Source organism: Synchiropus splendidus, chromosome 17 (assembly GCF_027744825.2).
Source record: "Synchiropus splendidus isolate RoL2022-P1 chromosome 17, RoL_Sspl_1.0, whole genome shotgun sequence".
Lineage (NCBI taxonomy): Eukaryota > Metazoa > Chordata > Actinopteri > Syngnathiformes > Callionymidae > Synchiropus > Synchiropus splendidus.
Genome location: NC_071350.1, coordinates 5,953,226 through 5,977,624, shown reverse-complemented (window position 1 = coordinate 5,977,624; position 24,399 = coordinate 5,953,226). Strand labels below are relative to the sequence as shown.

Below are 24,399 nucleotides of genomic sequence, written 5' to 3'. Positions count from 1 at the left end.
TATGAGCACGTGCAGAGCCTTCTAATGGACTTCACAATTGGTTTGTCCCATATAAGGCATCGCCTTTGCCCTGAAACATCTTTTATATTCACTTCATCCACCTGTGGGAAGGATTAGCCCCCTACATGTCATGATCGCTCAATGAGTCTGACGGGCAGTTGCCAGTTAACAGAAAACTCGAACGACGAGAGTAGGAGTTAACAATAGATTTAATACAATAAACACAAACAAGAAGGAATAAATGAGGACGTCAACACCAGAAGTGAAGCGAGGAGGACAAACATAAATAAACTATGCAAGAAAGAAACAGAAAAGGCGAGTTAAAGAATAACACTCACGCGCGATCGAGGAAGATAAAAAAGGCAAGCGAGGAGAATAACTAAACAGGCTATAGAAAAGACACAAACACGCACGCAGAAAAGAGATCAGAGGGTCGAGTGAGAGAATATTACTGTTGGAACCCAGGTGTAGAAACCCGGGCAGACTGATCAGCGAAATGGGATCCAGCAGCGCTGCCATCAAGCTAGAAGCGAGCGGATGAGAAACGGAAACAACAAAGCGGAACACAGGAAATAAAATAAAAGCACACAGAAATCGAAACATAACTCTACATAGAGTAAGCTCTCGGCTACTGCGAATCGTCCCTTTTCAAATCTCAGCAACGGAGAGAAGGCCCAGTTGGGCGAGCAGTTAAAGGGCTTTGCATGTACTCATGGAATTGAAGTTACATCCAGGTGACTAATATTTCTATTTTTTACATGCTCCGCAGTCAAACGGACTTCACTATTAGTTTACAACCTAAGCGAAGGCCTTAGGGATTCACAGCAGACCAGGTATTGCCATGACCGTATCCGTATCCAAGACCAGATGAGACAGTGACCCAGCAATGGCATTCTCAGATGGCTCAGTAGGGAGAGTCCTGGTGGATACAGGGAGACCAAACCTCGCTGCCGCCGATGCATATGTGGCGGGCAACTCATTGATAGGGCGATGAGCCACCTCAAATAATGCCTTCAGATCCGCCAACTCGAACGCATGTGTCTCATCGTCCTCATCATAATCCGACCAGTTATTCCGAGCCAGAAAGACCACCGGGGTGGGATCCAGAGGCTCAAGGGAAGAACTAGATGCTGGAGACACGGCTCGTATTGGCATGAAACTGCTGCTCCGCAGGGGCTCTTCCTGGAAGAGCGAGGCAAGCGGGACAGATGTCGGCTTCCTTCAAATGGGCCTGGCCCAGACAGAAGAAGCAGGAAGCATGAAGATCATTATAGGTCAGGGGGCCACACATGAGACGAAGGACCTCAGTTCTTCAGACTCTATAGTGACACAAGATTAATTCAAGGGAAAAGTAAAAAAACGGACAATTTGCAGTAGCGGAGGGCTTATTATGGGGGGCAAGTCCTTTCCCCAGAGTTTATGACACTGTAGTAAAACTGGAGTTGGTTAACATTCTGCATTTGTTTTGCACAATACCTTGTCTTTGTTAAAACTATTTGTTTTCCGGTCATGATAGAGTTGTTTGGTTTCGTTATTCATAAAGTAATTATACAGCAATACACTCGTTCTGGTTAAAAAAATGTTTGTAAACTTTCCAGTTGCTGCTACTCTGGTACTGCTCCGTTTGGTCTGTATCTGTAGAAATAAGGACGAAATGAATGCAGAGCACGGACAGAAGGCGCCGTCCGTCCCTGGACCCGTACGTCACTCTGAGTATAAATGGACCTTAATGCTGCATTAGGCCACCACTCCTCCTCTGACAGAGAGACACGGCACAGGAGAAGTCATTTGAGTGTCCTGGGAAGTTGGTGCAGGATCTTTTCTGGAGGTTTAGCCAAGCAGACCTCTGCTTTTGTTTTTGATTGATTGTTCCGTTTTGAATTGCATTTTGGAACTGTGTCTTAGGAAAATAAATAAATAAAATAAATAAGTACGAGCTATTTTTTTTAAATCTGTACAGGCTCATCTGTGTACTCCGTCGTTGACCATCCCATCCTGTTTTATATTTCCAAGAGCATATTTTGCGGATAAAAATGAGTTTCTGCCAGACACAGTCCAGGCCTGCTTTCAGTCAAATCTAGATCAAGATAAGATTTATTTGTTGACGGTGGGAAGTCGTTCTGGGCATTTATCGACTTTGAAGTCTGGAGTCAAGTCAGTGTGTAAAGGTCAAGAACACACTAACCTTCTTTTTTTATGTCTTTTATATTGATAATGAAGCACTGTGTCTGTGTCTTGTACTTCGTACACCCTCTAATGGACTTCACTATTGGTCTGTCCCAAATTAGGTGTCACCTTTGCCCTGAGATCTTTTATAAACTGACAGGAATGTGGAAGATCAACATGTGAGCTGAAAGACAGACAAGGACTGATAGGACACATACACAGTTTATCTCGAAAACAATTTCTCAAATTCTATTTTGTAGCACGTTCAAAATGAGGTGTCTGCAGAGGAGCTTGTCACAGTCGGTAATTCGTTTTCAAAAATCCCTGAATGCATCATATTCTGTATCTGACAGTATGGCTCACGCAGCCTCTTGAAACTTATCTTTTCTGTGTTTTTTTTGTTCACAGTCAGATTTGCTATTGTTTTCATGTTGCTGAAAGTCCAACCCTTTATCCATGTCGCAGGAGAGAACAAAGTAGTGGTTGCTGGGATCTGTTGACCTGTTTTAGTTAGGTGCCTTTTGGTGATACCAGCATACACAAACCTCAAAAATATTCTTCTCCTATACAATAGATTGTAACATTCTGAACACAGATTCAGCAGCCAACCACATCGATGTCTCTGTACATGGTTATACAGTGTATAGATTAGAGTGTAGACGCTATTCATCCAGTTCATGTTTAAATTCTGTTTTATACATCTGTAAAGCACTTTGTGAGCCATGTTCTGACAAGTTCCCCTTAACTTTGTCAGATGCTTTTCTTTAATCCTCTTGCTTTTTGTGTGAAACTATGATTCGTTGTCCAGAGGAGGGTGGAAGTCATTCATCAGTGAGTAAATGAAACATAAAATATTCCTGCAGAAGCAACTCCTGGACTGCTCTTTCACCACTGTGTCCACACCCCTTGTAGCTGCCGCCTGGTCTCTCTACTGCACAGTACCTCTCGCCTATCAGCCGCTATTCAAGCAAATATACAGGAACTGCATAACAGCTGGACAGCGCAACGCATTCTCACCCCCGTGGTATATTATAGTACCTTATGTGGCTCTGTGCTTTACTGATAGTGCCCCAATGCATCAACATTTGAGGTGCTATAAAAACAAAGTGACATGAATGAGTAGACTCAGGGAAAGGAGCGCCCCCTCATGGCTTAACCCGAGCCCTAACCTCTGTTGATGCTTTAGGTGTGAGAGTGTGTGTGGTCATTTGTTTATCTTCTTCAATAGCGTCAAATAGTGGGGCAGGCCATCCCAGTGGGAAGCAAGTGGGAGATGTTTATTTTCTTTATTTTTTCTTCTTTTTATTTGCACACAGACCATGGAACGGTTAATGGAAAAAGTTGAGCGCATTCACGTCAGGGCTGTATGACAGTGCAAATGCATCGACCACAACCACTTTGTCAGTGGATCCGCAACAGGAGCCGAGACGCTCTGCACCGGACACATCTCCCCGACAACAGAAGGAAAGCTGTCTCTGAATTTCATCAACTCAAACATACCTTAAGCAGCTGGACATCCTGGCAACAGGATGTGTAGATCCTGCGCGCGCCGCGTCAGCCATAATTTCCATTTGCCAAGTATGACTGTGCTTCACTCAAAGTGCCTGACAGCACTCTGTTATTGATTTTTTTTTCATAACAATGTAATCGGAAGGCATTAAAAAAGAGACCTTTTGATTTATACTGGTGTAGCAACAGGATTTTGTGCTTCGCTGGAAGACATAGAAGTACACCAAAATCCGGACTTCGACCTGCTCTGGAACAATGCTGAGGCCCTGAATGTGGTCTTGAGGAAACAATCGAAAACAGAGTAGCGGGATCCTCCCAAAACACCGAAGCTATTTTTGCAGACAATGGTCAGCATGTGGTACACTGATGGATTCTGGTCCTTTATCTAGTACACAACCTTGAGCGGAGCATGATAGCCTGCCACAGGATTCGACATTCCTGACACTCTCTGTAAACCATAAATGGCATTATTGAAAGACACATGATGGGGAGGAGAAGTCAAGGTGTCCTTTCCTTCCCCACATGGATTTTATTTATTTTATTTGTAGTTTTGTTTATGTGTGCATGAATGAAATACAACTCAATTAATCTGTTACCTCAATTACCTTATTGTCTTAACTTGTCAGTCTATTCTTTAGATTTACTTATTCTATATGATCATGAGTATTATTTTCCCGAAGACATTTCCATTATTATTATTATTATTAGGAGGAGGAGGATGTGGCGAAGGAGGATGATCAGAAGGAAGAGGAGTAGTAAGTTATTGCATGCTGCAAGAGTGTCTTGGTGATGGAATTATTTTTCTTTCAATAGAATCTCACTTTTTATGAGAAGGGAAAAACATCAAAAAGCAATGTTTAGATTGGAAAGACAATTTACTGTAAAAAAAAAAACAAAAACCATTAAATTGTTATGAAGAAAAACTGCCCAGTAACATCAGGGCCCACAAGGCCTTCTCTGCTGACATAAACATAAGAAAAACAAACAAAAAACAACCTTTTGAGACGAGAGTTATTTGAAATAAAATAATGTTATTTCATATTTGTTCTCTTATGACCATCTGACGCTGCTGCTGACAGTGTTATGATAGAGCTTTTATCATAGTTATGATTGTTATGTTTTTGTGGTCTGAAAACTAGCTAAGCCCTTGAGACTCAGAGAAGGTCTCTCATGCACTGTAAGAGAATGGAGACTGTCAAATGCAATAGCTTATTATGGATCAGCTGAAACCCAAACTGATGAACGGCCCAGCTGCCATTTTTGTAGTTTTGTCGCTCTATCCATTTAAAGCAGATCTTTGTAAGTGAGGCAGCCATTTTGTATGGGAAATCAGGTCCGTGTCAGTTAAAAAAGCAAACACAACAGGTGAAGACAAACAAGACACAACCGCACAATGAAAGACACTCCAACGAAATGTTGGTGGTACTCGCAGTCCAAAGTCCAGAACACTGACAAACCAGGCAAACACGAACTACAACGGGAAATAAAGATTAGAACATCTGAAAAAATAAAAATAGTCGCTGTCTCAGGTAATATAAGAATGCAACAGAGAGACAGTCCCTCACACAGGAGGGAAAGATCCTGGAGCGTTCTTTTGAACCAGGACCACACCAAGTCCATGGAGAAGCGGTGGCAGATCAGGGCCTGGACCGATGGGACAGCAGTAGCCTACTATAAACAGAGAGAGAGTCCAGTGGGAGATGAGGTCAGCAAGTTGTGTGTGTACCCATGGCAGATGTGCGCTCCAGGACAGGTCAGTGTATGTGTGTGTATTGTGCTGACTCGAGGTGCCAATTGACCCACTCTGCCTATTGCTCTATGGGTGGTCGCTGGAAGTCAGACTGGCCACATCTGGGAAACAAACTGAAGTCCACAGTCAGACGCAAGCTCTGGTATTTGTAAACATGCATGGAGAGTAGGTCAGCAGGCTCAAGAGCAGAGGGCAGCTTGGGCAGTGGAACAAAGTACGTCACAATAGTGAGGATGACGGTGTCATCTTCAGAAGGCAGGCGTCTCGTGACAAAGTTGATGGCTATGTAAGACCATGGATGCCCAGGAACTGGTAGAGGTAGGGGAGCAGATAGAACAGGTGGAAACAAAGTCCTTGATGTGTGTGTTTCCTGGGGAGGCTCAAACACGCAGGGACATGTGGAGCCCATGAGAAGAGCGGGCAGAGACGAAAAACACAACATGAGGAACATGCTCTGGCACTGCAAACATGGTCCCAGCCTGCTTCTCTCGAGCTCAACTCATCTCTATCAGAACTGTGATCTACAGGATCATCACTGATCAAATCAGTGAGCCAGGTAAACATGAGGTTCCAATGTGAGAGGGCTGGAACCTGCTCCTGCTGACACTTGTTACTGTCGTGAAACCAAACCAACTGTTTCAGGTTCAGAGTCAATGCTGGGTCTGCAGCTTCGGACTGGTGGTGCTACCACCGGGAAAGGTACCGGAAAACAAAGGGATGGGCAGAGTCACGTCACTTCCTGCAGGCAACATGGTGGACAATATGAGAGCGCCCATTTCAACGAATGGTCACCTATCGTCGAACACACATCCCACCTCAGATCATGTAATAAACCAGTTTGATCATGATAGTGGTAGAAATCATTACTTCATATCATTGTCACAGACAAGCAGCTCACAAGGAAGCAGCACATAACAGCTGCATATGCAGCACAATGCCACTTGAATGAGAAAGCACTGGGAACAGTGGACTGTACTCTCTCACTTACTCTACGGAGCTGAGGTGTGGGGGAACACCTACCAATGTTACACAAGACCACTGCGTCTGCTACACAAGGCTGTTAGAATATTCTACTGTTTGCTAAAGCAAGCATTCTGAAAGTTCCTGAGCTAGTAGGGAGACAAGCACTGCTAGTCATGTTTAGAACCAGAAATGGACTGCTGCCGCATCATGTGCAACGTCTGTTAAACTCCTGAGGAGGAGGAGCAGAGAAGAAGAGGGAACGTCTACCAACCATGTGCAAGAGCCACGCTGAGACAAATGTGCCCTGCAATAGCGGGAGGGAAAATGGGGAACTCGCTGACAAAGGAAATGAAAAACCTGCACAGTATGATGGTTTGCAAGAAAGTGTATCTGACAAATGCATCTCATTGCCATAACCCTTTCCCCAGCCGCTCACCCTGAACCTAACCATCCAAAACAAATGGCTAACCTCAACCTCGTGTTTTGTCAAGAGTTGTCAAGAGTTTATAAACAAGCCGGAAGTCGGATGTTACTTGTAGTTACAAAAATGTCGCATAACTTGTCAATACGTTTGTAATGTCTGTAAGGTATGAGAGGATTGTAATAAATATGTTCTATTTTGAGCAATTGACATGTCAGCAGACAAACCTGTTGATAACACAGCAAGATCTCTAATTCTGCACATTTTAAACTAGGAATTATGAAGGTGCTTGACCACACTTGGCTCCATGGTGGCATGAAACACAGTACAAGAACAATGGCTGAACAAGGTTCAATATATGCCATGGCATATCCAGATCCAGTGACTGCCCTGTGTACAATGTGTCCTTGAGAAGAAAAGAAACAACAATGAAGCATGAAGACATTCATGGTCCTCTTCCATCTAGTAGAACCCTAGCGGGCGTGAGAGCAGCGGGGAACACCAGGGAGTGACCTGCATGGCATCTGACTTATATGTGAAAGAGCACTATCGCCTACCGGATAGGCCTCTGTTTTCTTCTGGCACCATTTCAGTAGAGCATTTCTTTTAGATCCTCCGTACTCTTGAGCCAGTGCAGCCAAGGGGTCTTTCCTCTCCACACTGTGACCAAAAAAAAACACAAATGTCCTCCACAGAGTCTCCATATTTGAAAATGATAGCCAGCATCTTTTCTTTTCAGCATTTGTGGGTCAACAAAAAACAACACAAGCTTGGTCGACTGATCTGTCTTGCAAAACAAATGCACCGCTTTTCCAGGCTCTCATGAAACCACAGAACGTGTACGTGTCATGATCGGCCTTCCAGCTGGCTGAGTGTGTCGCAGACTCGATAAAACACATTCTATAACTTCCTTGTTGCTATGCCTTACAATATTTCACATTTCAAGTCCAGTTAGTAAAGTATAGTTTAGATCATGGCATATATATATATACATATATATATATAATATATATATATATATATATATATATATATATATATATATATATATATAGCGGATCTGTCGCATATTACCCCCCTGTAAACAAATCTGAAAATAGTGACATGGGGGGTTATTGTTGTGGGGTTGTGATGTGCAAAATCTGTCACGTGCAGTGGGTCGAGTCCCCAGAGGTTGTTTCAATGTCGAGGCCAAGGGAAGGCCATGAGACACGGTCATCCGTCCGAGTGCCGTTAAGTTTTCACACGTCACCACAACACGTCTGCTGAAATCATTAGTGGTTTCAAAGCCTTGCTGAGACAGTGGGAGAGAAGCAAAACAAGCTTTCCAGGGGGAGCAGGTTTTGGGAGCGCCATCAGATTTTCTTAAGGGAAAACCAAGGAAGTCTGGCTGTCATTTTTAGAGAGGATACGAAGCAGTGTAAGAGGTGATGACGGAAGGAATTCTGAACTAATATTTTGATGGTGACTTCATGTTTGCGTCCAGTTGGTGTCATTAACTCGATATAACATCTTTACTAATATTCAGCAAGGTTTATTTACGCGTCTATGTCAGCTGTCATTTATGGCATTGGCAGTGTAACATGCTTTTATTGACTTTTCATCTTTTATTGACTTAAATCTCATTCTGTCACAAGTTGTTTTGAAGGTCAAATAAGCAGGCAATATGCCTCAAAACTCATCGATCTGTTTTGTTAAAGACAGGCAATTGAATTTGCTAGGGAGAGCTTTATAAACAAGTATTAAACTTGACAACTTCAGAGCAGTCATAATGGAGCGTGAATGAATATTTGTGAGCAGACATTAAGGCAGATCTGAGCACTTGTCACTCTCATAATGTGATGCTGAACAGTCAATTGGGAAGCCAGAAACAGCATGTCCCCACCTGAGCCTGCCGTTGGCTCTGCTGCAGTTGAAGGATACAGCTCGCCCGCTGAGGCAAAATGGAGCTTTGATCACCGACTCCAGGGATGGGCTCTTCCTCATCAGGCTGCTGGGCTTTGTCTCTTCTTTGCTGCTTGGTAATTTGGCTGAAGGGTCAGCAGAGAATGAGTGAAAAACAAACATGTCGCTTTTACATTGTGCCATGTGCGGTTGCTTTCTTGCCACTTGTGGTCTCTACTTCCACAGTGAACTATGGAAGCCCAGGTGATGCAGCTAGTTTCACCGGCATTTTTGAGACCAACACAACACCTTGCTCTGCTCTGCGTCCTTGTTATTTCATTTAGAAATTCTCCATATTATGACTTATGCAGACTCCACACCGACAGAACTCTCATTTGCGTAGTGACATTCGCAGCACTGTCCGCTTTACATTGCAGGCCGAGCCGGGAAAGACTTGATATAGTTGTTTTTGTGATGTTAATATCGTGAACGTTATTCGTTTTTCAGACCCAGATATGATAACAATATGTTGATCAGCTCCAGTGTTGACACTAGCATCCCCAGCTCTGTGAAAACCCAGGGTGGAGCTCTCTTGCTGACATGGCGTCTGCTTGGCCATGGTGACATTTTTTGGAAGAACAATGCCTTTTCCAGCATGATGGAGCACCTGGCCATGGGGCAAAAGTGAAAACGCTGAGACTCGGGGAACTCAACATCAGAATTATGGATCCATGGCCAGGAATCTCCCAAGACCTAAATCCCATTGAGAACTTGTGGTCAAGCCTCGAGAGGCGGATAGACAGACCCACACCCTAATTCTGACTAACACCCAGCATTGATGATGCATGAAGGGGCGACCATCAGTCAGGCTGTGGCCCAGACGTGAATTGAGAGCAGGACACGGCCAATGAAAAAGAAGGGTCTTTGAGTCTTTGCATAAACTGAATGTAATTGTCAATAAAATCCTTTGACACACAAGAAATGCTTGTGATGATATGTCAGTATATCACAGTTATGTCTGACAAAAAGATCTAAAAACACTGAAGCTGCAAACTGAGAAGCCAATACTTGTGTCCAAGTACTGGCCGTATACAACAACAACCGCAATGCGTTTTCCCACACGTTATCAGCAGCTCCAGGTGACTTTTGTTTTCTTAAACCAGGCAGGAAATGACTTCCATGCTGGATGTAGTACATCATAACAAAAGTAACTAAAAAAAGTTTATCATTGCAGAGCCACTTCATTGCATCGTGAAGCACCTTATGTCTTATTAAAACATTATTAGAATGTAATAGTTCGACATAAAAGTATGTGCAGGCATCAGACACCTTCTCTGTGCAGCATGTTGAGTGTCTCTCTCATGGTTAATGCTGCTTCTAAAATGAAGCGCCTCTGACTAAACAACTGTGATCAAAAAAGGGCTGGTTGTTAAAAGACAATAGAGATGGTGAACCGTATCAACAGTTATAAATTCTGTTTTATGAGAATAACAATGGCAGCGTCCCACCATGATGATTCAGGAGGTTCCCCAGTGTCATTTGTTTTCCCAGAGACTTTGGCAGCGGTCCAACTTGTGTCAGCCTCTGAAGGGTCATAAGGAAATACGTTTTTCATGGGAGACTGAGGGATGCATGTATAAGAAGCGGATGAGAATAAGAAGGGTTTTGCGTGTTGACCTGCATTGGAGAGATGGCGGCAGCAGGGGGAGAGCGCACAGGAATCCCACTGAACGGGCTTCTCGTAGACGAGTGTTCTGGACCATCTGAAAGACAGAAATCCATTTTATTCCAGTGACTTGTGCATTTTCCAATAGCAGTAAATGAATTTGAGTGAGAGTGTTTACAATTGGGAGGAGTCAACAAAGGTTTTCTTTCCTTCCTATGTTCACATTTAAAGAAAACAAAATGAAACAAAGCGGTTTGTGATTGAAACACTCGTGGTTATGACACAGGCACCTCAGTGGCGCTGGGTAACAGTTAACATTTTTGTCAATGTGACTTTTTTTGAGTAAATAAATAGGTATATATGAGGACGAGTAGTGTTCAAGGTGCTGCCCCATGTGATGGCTGAGTGTTGTATCTGCTTTGCAAAGGATCATTTAACCACACATTGTTTTTGCCATATTGATCCTTCACAGCATTTTCAAATGTCCAGTAACACTTTTAAATGTTATTTCTGTGAAATCTCTCTCCTTGTCAAAGCTTGCCCCCTTTTCCTCTTGACTGTTTTCACCTGAACAAAATAAACATAAATCCCATCTTAAGCTGTATTGTAAGCAATAGTGTTCCATCTGATTTTTAGCTTTACTGCAAAGAATTAATTTCAAACGTATGGCTTTGTTGCAATATATCATAATAACCCTCCCCTCCACCTTGTCTGTTGTCATGGCTATACAATCATTTATTCATGAAGCAGAATAAATGCTGATTCTAGAAACCCAGGCAGCTTGAAATCCTGTTCAGTTGATAGTTCAGCGAGCTTGTTGGCTGAGGTTAGTTTTCACAAATGCACTGAATCCATCCTGCCTTCTTTATCTTATGTAGAAAGGTTTTATTTGTCATGTTTCATTACACTTCCACACAGTGGTCTGGTGGTAGCATCTTGATAGATTGATATCAACGTCAGTCCTGGACATTGTGACACAACTTCTCAACTCCTGCTCTACTCCTCCACCTGCATCAAAGGTCTTTATGAGGGACTTGACTCCAGATTGTAGGTCAGCATCTCCTCCACACCAGTGACGCCTGCCATCCGTGTCTGGAGCGTTGACCTTGGTTCCCTCAGACCTGTTGAACACAACAAACAAGGATGCAGAGAAACAAAAGGATCCAACATGAAATAAATCAAAGACGACTCACTTGTTCACTTAAAGTTAGATTGAAAAACTGGACTGAGCTTGACAGCACTGCACGGGTGCTCACTGAAACGCACAACACTGTTTAGTAATGTGAGATTTTTATTCAGTGAAGCATCAGAAATATTTGTCCTTCACAAGCATGGATCCAGTCCCACACACGCGGAGTGGCTTCACTACAGACAGAAGATGACACTGTTTCCCAGCCATGGTTGGTGTCTTACACCGTGTAGAGAAGCACACAGGCAGGACAATTAAGGCGTTCGGTGGAAGGAGAAAAAAAAAAGAACACTGAAACTGCAGTCTGGAAAAGGTCCTATATCTTTTTAGCCAGTGGCATCTTTTGAATTGCTTTAAAACAGGGACTTCCGGAATGTTTCACCATCAATGGGCTCAGTTTGAATTGGTTTCCCTCCATCCAATAAAAGTGTCCGACTGTCAGACTCACCATTCACTGCTGGGATCAGAACATGTTATGATTTCAGAGGTGTAAATTTAAATAAAGCAATAACGATTTAAATACACTTCTAATTCAGTCAGACAGCGCCATCTAGGGGCAGGTTTTCTATCTCTCTCCAAACCCACTACCGTCGGCATCAGTTTATTTCACTCACTGTCCAGCAGCACATTGACTTGCATGATATTTGTCGGATCTGGTTTTGGGCATAAGCGTAAATCCAAACGTACCGTATATATTTGACACTTTATTGAAAGGAAACAAAGGGCACAGAGGTAGAGCATCTTCACATCCCTCAGTGACAAGGACATGGCTGAAGAGAGTTGGTTAACATCAACGCATGTATGAGCTAATATTGAGGACAAACACAGTGGTCCTCACAGTGCTTAATTCACAGTATGTGTTTTTAATTGTCATTTTTATTTTAAGAGCCACTTATTGATGAAGCGATTTCCAGTCACTTCCTCTGGTTAGGAATCAAAGGCAAATGTGATTCATATTTTGACTCTTCTATTTGACCTGTTGACCCAAAGATGTTAAGGAGAGCTACGTGAGGGGCCCAAGAAAGAAAGTTGAGATGATTTAGTTGCATGTGGGTTTGAAATAAATGTCCAATACCGAACCTCTAGAGCCAAAACAGAAGAAGCTGAAGGATAATGTGGACTTTTGATCAACTGCGCAATGAAGCACAAGACAGTTTTCTCCAGTGAGCAGGAGTCGATCAAACAGTTCTTCAGGTTTGTATGACGGGTTACACTCGCCAAACGCTAAAACAACTTTCAATATTCTCGCGTCTATCTTACACATGATCGTCCATGTACAAATAAACATGTTTGTCACAGAGTAATAAATAATTTCAACAATTGTTTCTTAACATTCACAGAGATCCTGATACACAGTCCCAACAATACTGTGGCACATGAAGCCACATCTAGTGTCCTTCCACTGCAGTCTTCGTGTCGAAAGAGGCCCCGCTGGTGATTCTGTAAAGATAGACAGAGCAAAAATATCAACCACTGAATGCAGCTAAATGTATTTAAAACATCAAGTGACATCCAAGATATTACAAATGATTTCCAATTCTTTCATGCATGAAATTATTTGGGACTAAATAGTCAAGGATTAAAGAGCACTCAGTTGTAGAGAGACTTGTGAATGTACAGTATCTGAAGCTGATGAAAATATCGAAGCAGTCCTTCTTGGGATAGACAGTAGGTGGGAGCAGATGCACAAGGCAAAGCAAAGCCAACCATGATGTAAGGCAAAGATTCAGTGTGCCAGTGTGCAGACAGTTCTATGGTGGAACATCCAGGCAAATGGGAAGGTGACTGAGGAGCATCAGCACAGAGAGGCAAGCTGGCCGGGCAGGGAACTCACCTGGACAAAACACAGGGACACACTTGACAGTGGGACATCGTTCTCACACAGGGAGGCTGGAGGTGGGGTGGGGGCGCGATTGCTGATCTCAAAACAGCTTTACTTTTCAAGCAACTTAAGTTGACTGCGTGTCACATGGTCTTCCTTCAGCGTTGTCAAGTATAAGTGGTAAAAAGTGATGTAATTGCACATAGCTTAAGCCTGTGTTTCTGATGATTTCAGTCACATTGCATGTAAATACTGAGAAAACGCACACACAAGTTCAGCTCCTGAAGTCAATACACAGTAGATCTGAGATACGGTGTTATCCAAATAGGGTTGTTCAGCTAGCTCCTCCAACAGATAGATGTGAAGTGAACAATGTTCAGGCAGCTGAGAGGACCAAACATTTGTTGCGCTCCACCTTAAACGGATTACTCTTGCCATGAACTGGGCAGTGGCAGGATGAGAAAATGACATAAACATGTACTATAAAAGATTTTTTTTTTAAGAAAAAACATGATACAACTTTTCATGTATGAGTACTTGGAGGGGTTAAGCTATTTTTTATTAAATGTTTTCAATCAGGGCCTTGTCTGTTGTTGTTTTTTTTGTTTTGTGTGTGCGTGTCTTTTATTGTTACTTCACTCTCATTGTTATTGTTATTTTACCATTGTGTTTTTATTCATAATATTGTTGTATTAAATTCTTGGATGTAAAACGTAGTCATATCACGTTGCAAATGTGTACATGTTCATGTGTTGCTGATGAACATATTTGGGAAAAAACACAATACAATTTAGAGTTGTACTACAGCTAGTGCAAGTGAACACATGGAAAAAACACTGCATCTCACACACACAGATGAAGCACACATCTGTCACAGTGAGTAGTCAGAGCAGCGACTTAGTCTGCATGGATGGCTAGAATGGATTTGATAGGAAAAGTGCAGGAAAAAGTGTATGAAACCCCAGAGTCTCCTTTGCAGAGACAAGAATGTGATGATAGCGTGAGAACAAGTGAAGACCTGGACCATGTCTAGGGTTGTTTGTCCGCGTTCATGTTAAATACTGCAAACTAGCAGAGGACTTTTTTATGTTCTAGAGCAAAGCCTTCCTAAAAAAATGTAAGAAAGTGAATGGAAAACCATTGTCGAAGGGTATAGCACTACTCTGGCAGTGAAGTGTCAGTCGGGAAGGTGTCCGGGGTGAGGGAGAGGTGACTGGGGAAGGAAATGGGAGCTGAAAAGATGCAGGTACCTCAATCCCTGCAGCGCCTCAAGGTCCGCCGACAGTTTTGCACTATGATCCTGCTCCTCCTGGAGCTGCCTTCTGAGAGTCCGCAGCTCCTGTTGCGCTTCGACCTTGATGTCGTTGGCCACAACAACAGCAGTCTGGAGATCAGCCTGAAACCTACGCCAGTCTTCCTTCTCCTCCTGAAAGTTTCATATGAAAACAAAAACAAACCAGCGTCAACAAGACATACTGCACATGAAAAAGAGACGAAAAAGTTTGTTGCTCAGCGAGGTGGGGCCTCTCACCTTCATCTGACGGGTGAAGACCTTGAGTTGCCGTTCTGCATCTGCTTTCTGCTCCTGCAGCCTTTTCACCAGATCTGTCATCACAGAGTTTAAGAGTCTTGGTGTTGAAATGTTGAATGCAAACGCAATAACAATGTAAAAAAAAAGCAACATTTAATATTTGTTTCGGTGGCACAAAGTGGGAACAGCGTTGTTATTAACTGCATTTGTTTATTGCAATTCACATTTTACTCTTAATGGACATTTATTTGCAAGCAAATAATGCTACTGTACATACGCAGCATGTACAGTAATCCTAGTATCCAATCTGAAACTGGAACTGGAGACTTGAATTCTTTCGTTTAGATGATAGGAAACAGGGAAAATACCAGCCACTAGACCAAAAAAAAAGATGACAAATCTTACTCTCCAAGTCGATGACGTTCTGATTGGTGTGGAGACTGATGGCTCTCTGCTGCTCCACTTGATCCTCCAGCTCAAAGATGGTCTCCTTCATCTCCTTCACCTGCTTGTCTGTTGGAACGACGGCCTGCTCCAAGGACGCCACCCGGCAAAGGAGCTCCTGCTCCCTACTTTCAGCCTGCGCCTGGATCTGCCGGCATTTAGCTTCAACCTGTGTTCACGCAGCACCATGAGTAAAACTGGTCCATTTAAAAGGGAAGTATCAGCTGCTGAACACAGGACTTTTTAAAGCACTAGGAACAATGACTGATACCTTTGAATCCATCTTTCAATATTGATTATATACATGTATAACCACTTGCCTGTGCTGATATAGGATAAGCAAAATTCTTAACACCATTAAATGCTGAGGACACAGACTAGTAAAAGACTAACTCACTGTATACACACTCCATGTAACTGCAAAATTCCCTCTGTGATTGAAGACAAACTTTGCATTAAATAACGGAGATTGAGTCTCATCTTCTGCTGTAGGGCTCACTGCATCTGCATCCGCCAATAAACATACATCCTTATTACAAGGTGACATTTGTCTAAAAAAAATAAAAAATTTAAAAACACACACTCTCTCTCTCTCTCTCTATATATATATATATATATATATATGCATGTTGTTTTTTATTTTGATAAATGCTCTTGACAAATATTTAGTATCAATGGGCAAAACAAATAAATTATTAAATTATAATTGTTCCGTATCTTCTTTTTAAATGAGATGCCAGGTGCACAACAATGTTGAACAAATGGGTTGACACTAACCAAAAACATGGAACATACACCACCTGAATCTGTCTGTTCAGGGAGAGCAGACGAGTAGAAACAAAATCTCCATGCCACAATGCTGTAACCATGTGTGGAAACATCTATATGACTGAGGGATCATGGCCATTTTGACAGGGTGGACAATATAGAAACCTAAAGTTCAATCAAGCAAACATCAAAGAAATCCCAAGGTGAGACGCTTTGACCCACTGACCTTTGACATTGCAGCTTGAACTTGCTCATTCTCAGCCTGGGCCTGGAGGACACGCTGCCTGACCACAGTCACTTCCACCTCCAAGCTGTCTCTTTCAGTGTGGGCAGTCTTCAAGAGACTCTGAAGTTCAGAACTGTCACTGGAACTCTGCATGGACATCAGCTCCACCACCTTCTGCCTCTCGATGTCAACCTGCGCTCTTAATCGGCTGTTTTCTACTCTAAGACAATCTGCTGAGACTTTATGGTCCTCCACAGTCTGATCTGCTTGACCTCTGGCTTCCAGCGCTTTCTCCAGCTCAGCCTGCAGCTTCTTCATCTCCTCTTGGAGGCGGAGCACCTGGCTCTGAGCCTCATGGTGCTCCGCCTCCAGAACCCGAAGGCTGCCTGTCAACTGTTGCTGGATGTTCACAAGCTTCTCACGTTCAAAATGTGAATTCTCCACCAACTCAGCATACATTTGGTCCAACTGGCTGCCAGGATCCGCCTCCCTCTGGGCCTCAGCTGGAACTTGCTCCTGTAGTCTGCTAGTCAGCGTGTCATTCTTCTGTGACAGCACCTCCACACGTTCTCTCTGTTGTTGCAGTGAAGTCTGCAGGAGACGCTTCTCCTGAGCCAGACGTTCATTTTCAGCCGTCAGCTCTTGCACCACCTGCTGCTGATCGGCAAGCTCCTGCAGAGTAGCCTGCAGCTCTTCAGCGGTGCAATGGTGGCTCTCCTCCATCTTGTGAATTTGCTCTGTCAGCTGCTTCACTGACGCATCCTGTCCCACTGTACACGCTGCTTCTCCACTGATGCCACTGCTGACAGATCCTGAATGGGACGCGATGTTCTCAAACTCAGAAGAATCTGGTGACGGCGAGTCCTTAGTGATATCTGAACTGGAGGATACAGCAGTAGCAGTGGACGTAACACTGGACTGTTGTAGTGAAGAGGACGCAGGAGGGCTTCCATTCAACAGTGTGTTTAAAGGACTGCTGGGGGTCGTAGTCTGAGGGGACAAAACCTCTAAGCTCAAAAGCTTTTCCTTCAGGTCTTGGTTCTCTACCCTCAGGGCAGCCAGTTCTCTCTGAAACTTGGCGTTCTTCTCTCTCAACTCACCGACCAGAACAAGAGCCTCTTCCACCTGCGCCTCTTCTTGTTCTTCTTCAGGCGTTTCAGGTTCACAAACATGTGGAGAGGAAGGCGAGGGCGGAACAGCTTTCTCTTTGCAGCGATGCAACTCCATCTTCAGGTTGCTGATCTCCAAGTCTTTAACCTTGGCCTCATCCATCAACTCTTTCATCCGACTCTCCAGAAGACCCCTCTCCTGGTCACATGCTTCCTGGCGAGACTTGTTAGTGCTTCGCGCTTGTTTTGTCATCGTTGATAGACTGGATGTACTCGCACTTGAAACCATCCTCCTGGTGGAGGAGGTCTTGAGCTGCTCCCTAAGAGACAGACGGTCCCTGGTTATCGTTGCAGGGACATCTCTGGGAGATGGGATGCCTGACTTCTTGACACCTGAAACACAGTGAAAGAGTATTGTTAAATTCACGGTTTTTACTTCAAGTTTCCAGGCTGGTATCAGCCTTATCTTGTTAGGTCACTTCCTGTTTGAGTTCATGCTTGTGTGGTGGCTCCTCCTCTGTCTTTAGCAGTTTGGCCCTCTGCATCTGAGGATTCTTCTGACATCAGTTATTTATTTATATTTTAATCTTTCTCAGTTCTGCCACTGTGAGCCACAGCTCAATTCACCTGCTGTGTTTGGGCATCACTGACATTACTTTGAAGTTGGATTAGTTTTTAGTCTGATGGAACTTTGTTTTTTGAATAGAATAACTTTGGGATTACTTCAGTGCTGTGCAAACTCCTACTTCAGCTGTTAACACTGACAGTAGGTAGATTTGATAGAAACAAAAACAGTGTCAAGCATGACACATGGTCACTTCTAGTGTTTTTTTTTTTCATAGCTGTACATATCAGATTAATTTAATGCATGAAGATAAATGTGTAAAGCACCCAAAGAGCTTTCTCAGTAATGTTGCTACCAGCGCCTGACACTCTGATTCAGATACGTTCATAAGAAACCATAATTCTTCAGTTTAGCTCAAATGATCTGAAGTGATTCTTAACCACAGGGCGCGAGCGCCTCCTGGAGGGCCACTAAAAGTTTTTTGTTTTACACCTCTGGGCCTTGAGGGTCGCGAGACGCTCAGTTTTAATACACTTGCCACGTATGGTGGCAGTAGTGTGTCATTGAATGGACAGCTGCAAATTTGCGTTAGTTACTATCTATGGAAAAGTTAAAAAAAAACACAATACACAGACATAACTTTATTGTATTTTTAATTCAGAATTTTATTCAGTTTTTCTGAACAGTTTGCATCAAGTGTATTTTTTCTTTTTTTATTTAGTAAATTGGATGACTATGACTTGCACCTTTTCGATAACAAATATGTTTGCAATGATCACATGGTTTCATGTCACTTCACAAGCCTTTGGTTTGTTGACGTCTAAGTAGATTAAGTATGGCTATTGAACTCAAATGAAATCAAGAGTCATGAACCAGTTCTATTTTCTGAATGGGTGGCAGGGAAAGGTGGGTCCTGAGATCAGAAAGGTTAAGATGCCCTGATCTAAATTCCTTCAATCTAGTGAAACCCAAAACACACGTAAATCAAGTGTTTTTGCTCATAAGAAATAGCTATAAAAACAGCCTTGTTTAGGCTGTCAATTCATAAAAACCTTTATCTCAATCGCACTAAGGCTGAGTTAGCTCAGTGGCAAATTCATCTCACGTATTCTTTCAGTTCTAAATCTACTATAACTTAAATAAAGATTACATTTAAACTCAAGAGGAACCATTAATGCCTACACTGTTATGCTTCAGCATGTTGTTGAGCCTCTTCAGTGCCTCTGAGGTCATTCTAAAGAAAGTTCTTGACAGAATCTGGGCTGTTGGAGTCAACAAATGTTTCCACAAGGAAAGTATTATTGTTCCACTGTGGTGTGGATAACATCCTCCTTCAAGTTACATCTAGAACAGATGCAAAATGTGAGATTAACTTGCCTAAGTTAAGTCAGGTTTAGTGCGATTCATTGTGATTTAATCTATGGACAGCTTTTTTTATACAGCTCTTTTTAGAAAGTTGCTCACAAAGTGTTTCGCACACAGAGCAGTTAATCTCACAGTGTAAAGAGTAAAAGAATCAGTTAAAAAAAAAGGATATCGGAAGGTTGCACCAGAACCGGGTCACTGAAGACGCATGTTGGAGCCAAGATAGGCTGCACATACTGCAGGTCTGACAAACACAAGAACATCTCCAAAGCATAATTCAAATTCAAATGGAATCGCTTGACATCGTATCCATTCTTTTTAAGCAGAAACAGATCTATAGGACAAATTATTTAGGTGGGAGTAAACAAGTCTTCAATTGTGTGAAAGCACACAGGTATCACTGAGCCCCACCACCTCCACCTATAGAGACCAGCGACTAGTGTCCGCAGCTCACACAGGATGAATTCACGACTGAGCAGAATGAGTACATTGTGTCTTGGTACGGCAAGAAAGCCATCAACAATAACACCTGAGAGACACGCACGCTAAACAAATCACCAGGTCCTTGAGTTCCAAATCGAATTCTAATGTCCGGTAGATAATAGTTATTCTAAAGAGGAAATCGGGAGACAGAGGCAAGACTCGGTCAGATAGTTCAGGGGATTAGCATTGGCAAGATGGAATAGAAACATAGAAAATTCTTCAGCACCCAGGGATTTTCGTGCAGTAAATTCACAGCATTTACAGGTGGGTCACCGTAGCGCCTCTTAAGTGTGAGTGTGCTTCTCGTGTTCCGCCCTGGTGATGTTGTACATTCCTGCTGTGGACTGTCTGCCATCTCACACGCACCCACCAACATCGAACTGCACCAAGACCCTTGTATTATCTCCTCAGGCTCACATTAGCACATGAACAAAGCGGCATGGCAGGGACGTACGCAGTTTATTTTAAAGCATGTGTACCTGTGCAAACGCCAAAAAAACACACCGACAACATGATTGTGTTCCTTGAAAGTAATTAACATGCATGTGACAATGAAAAACTGTTAGTATTATCAGCATATGAATACTAATCTATTAGAGCAGCACTTTGCCACATGAAAATATATATGTTATATGTCCTTAATTGCAACAAGTTCAAGCTGGTGATGAAGTTGACATAGCTGTGGTCAGCTGAAATGTCGCATTTGAAGCAGCAATACTTGATACTTATTTCAGGCAGAGGAGGAGACATCTCCCTTCATTTGAATCACTTGACCTCAGCACTGTTTGCACCGATCCTATTGCAACATTGATGCACTAGATTTGTCCACCACAGTAGCTGGAGTGACTTTGACACTGGCGTCCACTTTCAATTCATCCCTCACATTATAAACGTCTCCAGCAGGAGTTGCACTACACAGTGAAAGAGACCGTCACACAACTGTCTGCCGGTCCACTTCGATCTACCACTAGGTTACACGCAGGTCGCCAAAGACACTTCACCTCACCAAACACGCCCGGATACATTCACACCGTGGCATGAATGAACAGCATTATAATGAAGGCAAGACAATGCTCTTCCATCGGTGGTTTTACTGGTTTGGTCAGACCGTGTTAGTAGTGCCTTCTACAAAAGAAATATCCACATAATCATGTCATTTCAAATCCTTTTTTACAACAAGGCAACAGGCCAAAGTGCAACAACAGAAAAGAAGCGCACCTGTCTCTGCTTCCTCTTCTCTTCCTGCTTGGTTCCCCATGTAGATGAACTTCAACACTTCACAGCGTCAGACTCTCCAAAGAATCTGGGGCTGCAGTGGACTTGAATGGGAGGGTATCCAATTGTATTCCTTCACAGGAAACACTGAAAAACTCTATCTTCTTCTCCTCATCTGATCAGTGTGACTGGAACGGCAAGAGGTTCCCGGCAGCCGGTGACTGTGTGGGAAAGCATCTCTTCCGGAGCAGTATGCTGCACTGAGAGGCGCGCGGAGAAGCGGAGTCGTGTGCCGTGATGATAGCAGATCGAGGGAGGAGTGGCTGCACTGGCCACACACACACACACACACATACAGGGAATTACTATGGAGAGTGTGGGGGGCGGAAGCTTGGGGGAGGCCAAGGTAGAGATTTCAGGCGGGAAAGAATAGCACTTGCATACAGCTGTACAAATGGGTCACGGGACAAGATCGAACTGCGTCTAACAATATTCCAGGAATTCAGGGCAACTGGTCATTGATCATTACTACATTTTCATGTGTAATTATATTCAAATATATTCAGATATTTTGTCAAAAATATTTAGAAAAAAAACAATGTGATGCTTTCAAAATATTAACCGTGTTTCACATTGACAAGTGCGGATATTTGTAGCGAGAAGCACTTGTGTTGCATAAGCTCAGTACTTTCTGCATCCACTGGTAACAGAAAAGATTTGTGTTTAAAATAGACACAAATGGCAGCTGCAGCCAGAGCCCCGAAAGAATTCCACCCACATCAGACCACATATTCAGCATTTTATACTGCACCAACAGTTCAATATTCCATTGCCTTCATCAATGTTCTCCTTTGCTCACGTGTCTCTAAACTAGCAAAGAATTTAACTAGGTCTATCTGGCAAAGATCATCTGTGTTTTGCTTATGATGGGAAACAATGTAGCACTGAAATGTAATTGGGGCATTTGTTTGTTTGAGAAATGCAAATGTGATCCACCAAGGCTGAAGTCAATGTCATCTCTTTGAGCAAGTGACAAATGCAGTGAAAGCTCATGTCATGTCTGGAGACCATATTCATTTGCGATGGTATTGATACTACGCGTGTGCACTGTTAGCAAAGATGAGCTGCCTTTAGCTCGATGGAATGAAACGGAAGAAAACATGTTTGAATGTTTTCTCGACTGGTATTCAAACCTACAGTATAAAGTTGCAGCCAACTCTGACAGTTTTCGTTAAAAAAAATAAGAAAAGATTTGTGAAGATCTATTTTCTATTTATATGCAAAGTAACCCATAAATCAACAAAATTGTTGCGTGTTTTATTATTATTATTTAGACTTCTGTTCAAACACATTTTGTGCTCGTGTCTCAGGCTGCAAACCTTGAAAAATGAAAGGTCACTGCATGTTCTTATTTGCATACACAGTCTGGAAAACCATAGTGAGGAGGTGTGACTCTATTTTCCCATGGCCTCAAATAGAGCATGAATTTGAAAGGAATGTTTGTCTGGAATGATAGAAAGAAAAGAAAAGTATATATCGCAGCCATTCATTTTCTTCAACTGCACACGTCTGAATGCCTGTCAGTGTGCGTCTTTCACGGATCGCTGCCGATGCACGTTGAAGCGTCCCAGGGGAACAAAGCACGTTGATGAATTAATCTGACAGATAAGAACTCAGAGATGAGTGTCCTCTCCTGCCGCCATTCACCAACACACACAAAGACAGGTGGTGTCCTCCGGGGAGCACATGTCGGAGCTGGGTACGACGGGTCTCTTCACATCCAGACACTCCTACTGGAGTTGCAGTGTTATCTGTTCGTATGATTCATTTTGAATTTTTATTTTTATTTTATAATCTGAAGACATTTGCTTCAGTAATTACTACCAGCGAATATTATAGCCGCATACAAAAAAAGAACATTATGTAACATTTTATTTTATTTTATTTTATTTTATTTTATTTTATTTTATTTTATTTCAGTGACAGCACTTTATTCCGAAGCACTTTCCTAGTTGGTGGGATCCCCACTGACCATGGCAATAAATTTGAGAAAAAGATGGATGAACACACAAGACTTGCAACAGCATCTCCTGAAAGAAACCTTAGGCGGAACTGAAAATCCACGTTATCCACGTTAGTTACAGTATTATTAATAACAATAGCATTGTCCTCCAACAAGGATATTCTTTTTTTTTTTTGCAAAAACAACTGTTTTTACGAGACAAAATTTAGTTATAACTGTCAAGGTAATTCCTACCCCAAATTGCAAAGAGCACAACTCTGAGTTGGAAGAATTATTGACTTGCACAACGCACCTTGGGGCACTTGCATTGAACCCTAAATGTAACCCAACTAACCCTCAGTGACATTGGCTGTTGAGCCTGCTGCCGTGTTACACACAGAGCAGCACAGTCTCTCCTCCCTCTGCAACCCTCAGGGACTCCTGGTCCAGTGAAAGCCAGACTCCATTATTGATGAGCAGCAGTTAAATAAGTCATCGGGACAGGGGTGGGATTCAGCACCAAGTCTGACAGGGTCCAGACTCCATTAGCAAAACCAACCGTTTAAATCATTGGCATGGTCAAACAGACAGCCTCTGACAGACCCTGGCGACGACACAATGACAACGTATATCTAAAAGTAAATCCGGTCTTGGGAAACAGTTACTGTATGTGATGTGTTTTTTTAATAAGTGACCATGGTTACATGCAGAGAATAGTCCGATTCCAGTGGGTTCCTGGCTTACGTGCTGTAGAGAAATGACCAAATTATTGAGTAATGGCACCACTGTGAAGGGGGGCGGTGCCCTGAGCTCTTCAGTCCTCCTGGCTCAACCGTCAATAGAGTAAGAACACAGAACTGACAGGTACCAAGGAGATGCTTCATGCTGGTATGTTGGACTTTGTATTAGTGGAAGGAAGCATCATCTTCGACACAGTGGAGGAGAGATCACTTTGGCAGGTTTCTTGGATTAAAGTAAACTTGCAAGTTTCTGAATAAACATCTGAATATTGAGAACAGACTCCAGACTCTAGATGTCGAGCGTGGAGGTGTCAATGTAAACCATGTCAATACAAAAGCATTTAGCTGCCACAGAGCTTATGTTCTCTGCGTCCGGTTGAAAAGTGTCCTGCTGAGACCATCAAACAAGTACCACTTTTGTAGTACCACTGTAAAACATATAGGACCACAAAGTTGTGCTTTAGCATGTGTGTGGGCACTACGTCTGTGAGGTGCGGTCGGGAACTAATAATATGCACATTGGTTTAATAAAGTTGTGAAAATCCAGAACTCAAACGCCCCCGAAAAAAGTCGGAAAAACC

At 42.9% G+C, this 24,399-nt stretch overlaps 1 protein-coding gene across 1 annotated transcript in view; it reads right to left on the bottom strand.

The window, feature by feature from the left end:
• specc1 (sperm antigen with calponin homology and coiled-coil domains 1) overlaps positions 1-24,399 on the bottom strand; it is a 47,506-nt gene that overhangs the window by 8,045 nt on the left and 15,062 nt on the right. Inside the window, exons 4-12 of the mRNA XM_053846430.1 lie at positions 16,340-17,841; positions 15,307-15,514; positions 14,902-14,975; positions 14,621-14,796; positions 11,368-11,480; positions 10,371-10,456; positions 10,202-10,277; positions 8,695-8,839; positions 7,367-7,469 (exon numbers count right to left, since the gene is read on the bottom strand). Coding sequence (XP_053702405.1) covers positions 7,367-7,469; positions 8,695-8,839; positions 10,202-10,277; positions 10,371-10,456; positions 11,368-11,480; positions 14,621-14,796; positions 14,902-14,975; positions 15,307-15,514; positions 16,340-17,841 — 2,483 coding nt within the window. The remainder of the gene's footprint in view (positions 1-7,366; positions 7,470-8,694; positions 8,840-10,201; positions 10,278-10,370; positions 10,457-11,367; positions 11,481-14,620; positions 14,797-14,901; positions 14,976-15,306; positions 15,515-16,339; positions 17,842-24,399) is intronic.